This window comes from Antechinus flavipes, chromosome 1 (genome assembly GCF_016432865.1).
Source record: "Antechinus flavipes isolate AdamAnt ecotype Samford, QLD, Australia chromosome 1, AdamAnt_v2, whole genome shotgun sequence".
NCBI lineage: Eukaryota > Metazoa > Chordata > Mammalia > Dasyuromorphia > Dasyuridae > Antechinus > Antechinus flavipes.
In genome coordinates this window covers 656,379,915-656,386,636 of record NC_067398.1, presented here as the reverse complement: position 1 = coordinate 656,386,636, position 6,722 = coordinate 656,379,915, and the positions used below count along the sequence as shown (strand labels likewise).

The window sequence follows — 6,722 nt, the reverse complement described above, 5'->3', positions numbered from 1 at the left end:
GGAGCCAAATGAGGGATGATGATAGTCTCAATACCTCCCCCCACCCCCACCCTCGCTCCGCACTCAGAAACGCGCAGAATCTGGCGCGCGCGTGCCGGCGAGGGAGCGAAGCCGATTGGCTGGGAAAGAACTTAACGCGCTTCGACGGGCGACTGTGTATTGGCTCCTAGAAGCTCGCGCCGAGGAAAGCGTTGGAGCCGATTGGCCAAGAGGCGGAGCCGGCTATTTGAAGGGGGCGCGGGGCGGGTGAAGTGGGGGAGGGGAGGGGGAATGCTGCCTCAGTCTGGTGTGGAAACCGCGCGGAGTATACGCGAGAGGGAGAGCGGCAGCAGTAGCAGCAGTAGCGGCAGCAGCTGCTGCTTAGAGGGCATCCCTCTTTCCTGCCTCCGCGAGGCCATGGCCAAAGTTTCGGTTCTGAACGTATCGGTGCTGGAGAACCCGAGCCCTTTCCACAGCCCCTTTCAGTTCGAGATAAGCTTCGAGTGCAGCGAGGCCTTGGCAGACGGTGAGCCCCGGTCCTCCCCTCCCCCCCAACCCCGGGATCTCCCATTCTCCCTCCATCCTAGCCCCCGCGTGTTCCTGACGGAGACGACTCCTTTAAGCGACTCCCACAAATAGGACTTTCTCCCCGCCCCCGTGGGATCCTAAAGCTTCCTTCCAGTACCAACTCTCAGTTTAATGAAAAGCTTCATTCTTTTAGTCTAATACAGTGAAGTTAGAGGGGTGTCTCACTTTGATAGTTGAGTCCCCACTACCTCGCCTGGGTGGTTGGCTCCTAGTTCAATGTTTGTTGGCAGATTCTTAGCCTAGGTGACCCCAGGCGAGGCTTTTTAACCCTTCTGAGCTTTGGATTTCTCCAGATGATAGCGCCCTCCTCTCTGAGAAATTACGAATGCCAGGCTCTTTGCAAGCTTTACAAGACACACCAGAAAAGGGAGCCCTCGGGTCCAGAGGTCCCTACCAGCTCTGAGGTTCTGCCGGATTGCCGTGTCTGCCTGTTACTGTTTCAGTAGACCTTTCCAATTTCCAATAGCTTATCCCTGTCCCTCTCCTTCATTTATTTCTGTTGTCTTTTCCCATCTATTACTGAAACCTGAGATCGCTTCCTCCAGATTGTTGTCTCCCATCTACCCCCCTATGAGATAGTGGTTTCTAACTGTCCTAGTGCGTTGTGGAGCATTTCTTTCCTGCCCTCTCCTTTTCAAGAATTGCCTGAATTAAGTTGAACCTCTGCCCTGCCCTGTATCCAGAGGCTTGTTCTTAGATGGCTTGTTCCTAAAGGGCCATTCCTATTGCTCCTACTAAAGCAGCAGAGGGTTCCTTGAACTGGGAGTCCATTATACGAGAATAGCAATAATATTTAAATATTTCATTTATATAGTGTTTTAAGAGTTTGTGAAAAAACATTACATACACACTGCAAAAATGTACTTTCAGAAGAAGGGCTTGTGTGGTTTGAGGAAGATAGATATCATTTAAAATAAGCATTTGGTAAGTTGTAATTTTGCATCCCCTAGTAAAAGTGCTTTGACGTCTCCTTCAACTAAAGAACATAAAAGCTAAGACCATTTCCCAGATGAGAAGGTTGAGACACAGAGCCCAGCTCTCTTTTTTGAGAAAAGGTACTCCACACATTCAGGCTTACTCAGTGAATCTTGATGAACTAGGAATAGACTGAACACTCTTGACTTCCATTTAGTACTCTTATTAGCCTATTCCTTTGCCTGTGGAGTTAGTAGAAAGTGAAAATTTTCCCCAAGCATCTAACTTGAAGGCATCTAAAAATATTTTCAGGTTTAATTGCCAAATCTCTCTGTATTGCTACAACTTTGCCCTGGATATACGAGAAACTCAAAAATATTCCTTTGGTTGGCACTGTCATTCACAGGAGAACTGACCTATTTAACAGTGGTGGGTTTATTTCTCTTGAATGTACTTGTTTTGTTGAGTGAAATGAGACAGTATTAGTATATATTAGAGAACTTCGATTTAAGAGTAAAGCTGCTTCTTGACTACATTGGCCTCAAATTCTGCTTGATTTTAATAAAGTGGGTATGATGATTCTTATTGTCTAGATTTGAATGATTTGGAGACTTTCTAAAATTCTTGGAGTAGCCTTGTCTCCCTCCCTTTTCTGGCAGAATCTTATATTAGGCCTGAGCCAGTATTCCTAGCCCAGTTGTCGAAGGATTTACTCTGTGGCACTTATCTCTCAGTGCCAAAGAGGATGTGTTACCTTCCCTGCTGCCCAGTGATGTAGCAGGCCTGGCCCTAAATGACCCCAGGCTCTTGGTATTTGCATATCTCAGCAATGACATGGGACTTTACTTAATTCAGCCTTGGTCATCTCATTCATCCTCATAAAATGAGCTTTTTTTTAAAGCTCCCTGAAAGTCAGAAACTTATAAAGGAGAACCTAAAAGAGATTTTTCTCAGGGTTGCTCAAAAAGCTGACATTTAACTTTGGATCATAGATTTGAGTTAAAAAGGACTCAGTCCACCTCTGCCCACCCCCTTCGTTTGACACATAATGAAAAGGAAGCCCAGGTTTTTAATCCTATGTCTCCTGATCCCAAATCTGGCTCATTTTTCAACGTACTGTGGGAGGTATTTAAATACATTCCAGGCCACTTGCTAATATTTACCCTATATATCTCCATACTTGGGGAGGAAAATGGCATTTTTGGTGTAAGGCAAGCTTCAAAAATTGTTTGGAAGTGTATGTTAAATATTGTAATTACTATCTGAACATCTCTTACATTCATTTTCTGTCTCCACTTCAATGGTTACCATCCTCTTGCAAATCTTGCTTACTCTCTTGTCTGGACCATTGAAATACCCCTGCAGGGCCAGCTGGATTTCTGAATGGAAACAGTGCTAGCCCTGTCATGTGCCAGGAGACCATCAGGGAGGATTTGCAATATGTAACAATATGTATTTCAGAAAAGCATATGTAATAATAGAAGAGAATATATATTCTTAATTATCTATCTTTTTTTTTTTCTTTCTTGTAGGTTATTCTTTTGTTCTCTGCTGTATACTTTTTACTTTTATTTTTTTTCCCCCTTTTCATTCCTCTCCTCACCCCCTTCCCCAAGCAGGCTACAGTTAAGCACAGGGTGTGTATATGTATATGTGTGTAGATTTCTCTCTCGATTGAATCCTTTACATTTGAATTTGTCTGAGATCAATGATTACTAGTCCTACTTTTTTTCCCTAATAAATTCTACTCCAGATTCTTGTTATAGTGTTTGTGTATATCTCTTATTTTCTATCCCTGATAATTCCTACTATTCCTAGGAGCAAATGTGAACTCCTCTGTTAGGTATTTAAAGCTCTTCACAACCTTGCACCTTCCTGTCTTCATATAGATACTATCTTAAGAGGCAACTGGGCAGCAGAGCAAATAAAGTGTTGGACCTGGAGTTAGGAAGACCTGAGTTTGAGTCCTGCCTCAGATGTTTACTAGCTGTGACCTTGAACAAGTTATTTTTTTTTAATAACTTTTTATTGATAGAATGCATGCCAGGGTAATTTTTTACAGCATTATCCCTTGCATTCACTTCTGTTCCGATTTTTCCCCTCCCTCCACCCCTTCCCCCAGATGGCAAGCAGTCCTTTACATGTTGAATGGGTTGCAGTATATCCTAGATACAATATATGTGTGCAGAACTGAACAGTTTTCTTGTTGCACAGGGAGAACTGAATTCAGAAGGTATAAATAACCCGGGAAGAAAAACAAAAATGCAAGCAGTTTATATACATTTCCCAGTCTTGAACAAGTTATTTAATATCCATCAGCCTCAGTTTTCTTAGCAGAAAAATGGGATAATAGTATCTGCCTCCTAGAATTGTTGTGAGAATCAAATGAGATAATGTCTGTAAAGTGCTCTTAAAGCCATGTATAAATGCTAAATTTTATTTTATTTTGTTTATTTATATTTGCTGAGGAAATTGGGGTTAAGTGATTTGCCCAGGGACACACACCTAAGAAGTATTAAATGTTTGAGACCAGATTTGAACTTAGATCCTCCTGACTTCAGGGCTGGTACTCTCTATACTTTGCCACCTAGCTGCTCCACTAGATTTTATTTTTAACACACGTGTGCTCAAACTATTATCCAGCCTTGGCCTATATTTTGCCCCATACATGTGACACTACATCTGCATGTTCTTCCCCTCTTCCTATGCTCATTTTGCTCTCTCTTCCTCCTCTTCCTCTGGAAAATCCAGGTGCCACCTTTTGCATAAGTTTTCTTGGTATTCCTAGTGTCTTTTCCTTCCAAGATTATTTTGTATATGTTTTCAATATACGTTTTCACTGCTAGAATAAACTTCTGAAAGTCAGGGACTCTCACTTTTTTCTTTGTATTCCAATGGCTGGCACATTGTAGACACTGAATAATGATTGATGTCGGAAGACATCCCCCTGCCTTTCCATTTTCATGAGCCATTTTTGACATTCTTTTCCTTTTCAGACCTAGAATGGAAAATCATTTATGTGGGTTCAGCAGAGAGTGAGGAGTTTGACCAGATACTAGACTCAGTACTGGTAGGGCCAGTCCCAGCAGGGCGACACATGTTTGTCTTTCAGGTAAGAGATTAGTGATTAGAAGCACTAAGTTCTGAGGACACTTCCCTTTTTTACCCCCAAAGCATACTGAAACATAGAATTTGTTTTGTTCCCTCAGGCAGATGCCCCTAATGCCTCCCTAATCCCAGAAAGTGATGCAGTGGGTGTAACTGTGGTCCTTATAACCTGTACCTACCATGGACAAGAGTTCATCAGAGTTGGCTACTATGTCAATAATGAATATACAAACCCTGAACTTCGGGAGAACCCACCTCTGAAACCAGACTTCTCTCAGGTAAATTGGTTTTTTAACTCATAGAGACTGACTTCTTTGTCCTAGCAGTTCAATCTGTGGTAAAAAAAAAAAACAGGCCAGTGGAATCATACAATCTTCTAATGTCCATCCTGGAAGATGCTTTAAGGATCATATATTCAACCTCTCTGGGAAGTAGCTTAAGTTTCTGGTCAAAGCACATAACTTGTTTAGGTTGTAATCACATGCCTAGCTTTTCAACCAGATTTAGGAAAGGAATATCCAGTAGGATCTTAGTTTGTTGTGCAGAATTGTCAGGAACATGTGTTGCCCTCTCTAGATTCCCAGCATTGAATAAATGGTATGCTAGCATTGGGCTGACATGAGATAAAGATAAAGTTTGGAGAAAAAGGGAAAGTACCAGCCTGATCCTATCATTGTATAATTTTCAATTTCATTGTTCATGGATTTGTCCTTCGAGGGAAGGGAGGGTTGAGGCATGTAGAAAATAGCAATAAAGGCAGGTTTTTGTTCTACTGTCTTTGACGAGGCTCACTTTTTCTCTCCTAGCTTCAGCGAAACATCTTGGCTTCTAATCCCAGAGTAACTCGATTCCATATCAACTGGGACAGTACCACAGACAAATTGGAGGACATTGAAAACCAAGACCCTGTCTTAAATATGGGACTACCACTGAGTTGTCCCCCTACCAAAGGTCTAGATCTTCCAGACCGTGTTCCCAGTATCATTCCTGAAAACTCCATGGACTGCATCTAACTAGGAGAAAATAAGGCCAAGGCAGTATGATGGACCTGGATCTCTGCCAAATGAATGGTTTTTTTGTTCTGCCTTCTGGAAAGTTTTAGGGGCAAGCCTGGAGGACTTGGATTAGAGCTCTAAACTGTATCTTATAAGCCAGTGAAACTGGTCCTTATGGGAAGGAAAACCTGTCATTGGTATGTCCATTAGTTCAACACAGAGAGATTGTTTACCTGTTTTCTTACAGGTTTGCAGAACAGATGATACTTTAGCTCTTTTACTCATTGTGAGTTTTGCCTTTCCTCTTAGCCTTTTTGGGAACTATAACTCTGCAGAGATATTAATTTTGTGGGTGGGTTTTTCTTTTTTTTTTTTTCTGCTTATAGATTTCCTAACCTATAACTGGAGATTCCCCCTCTTCCCCCCCCCCCCCCATTTTGTGTTATTTCCTTAGTTTCTTCACCTTCCCAACTATCTTCAATCAATGATTTGCCCTGACTTTCTGGGGGTACTTGTTAATAATCTTGGTGGGATTTGGGCTCCAGCAATTTTGATAAATGTCTCTTTGTATGTCAATTGCCGCTCTTTCCCCAATTGGAATTTCTTATTCCTGCCTCCATCTTGCCAACTTCTGGAAAGGCCCATTCCCTTAGGTGCCAAGAATGAAGTTTTGAAGGACTATTTAAAGACGAGGCCATCCTCTTCCTTTTTATTGGTGGCAATTCGACTCAGACATTCATTCAGCTCTTGGCTGGATCAGAGGATATGATCAAGAACTAATCAACTGATTTTCTCTGGGCAGGAATAACTGCAAACCATATCCCCATATCCCTTAACTCTAGGAGTTAATGCCAAAAGGTTGCACTTAACCTCTTCTGAGGCCATATGATTTTTCAGGAGGATAAGTTCTTGTGTTTTGGAGACAAAGGAAAAGAGGGTACTGTGCACATGGAAGCATCCCTTAAGCCCTCAGTTCTTTCCCTCTAATCTATTGTTCCTATGGCTATTGTTGCATATGTAATTTGTATATTAAAGGTTTTTTAAATTAAAAGTTATGGTAATTGGAGAAATAAAAAGCACTTAGGCTGGACTGTAGTGATTTTTCTTTTTCTTACTTTAGCCTCAAAACATCAACTA

General features: G+C 41.9%; 1 protein-coding gene across 1 annotated transcript; it reads left to right on the top strand.

Annotated features, from left to right (window-relative positions):
* The first annotated feature begins 270 nt into the window (after nt 1–270).
* Nucleotides 271–6,675, top strand: ASF1B (anti-silencing function 1B histone chaperone). The gene is made up of 4 exons (XM_051971688.1): nt 271–505; nt 4,479–4,594; nt 4,692–4,868; nt 5,397–6,675. Exons 1-4 carry the CDS (start codon nt 271–273, stop codon nt 5,601–5,603), a joined length of 735 nt encoding a protein of 244 aa, XP_051827648.1. The 3' UTR covers nt 5,604–6,675.
* Nucleotides 6,676–6,722: the final 47 nt, after the last annotated feature.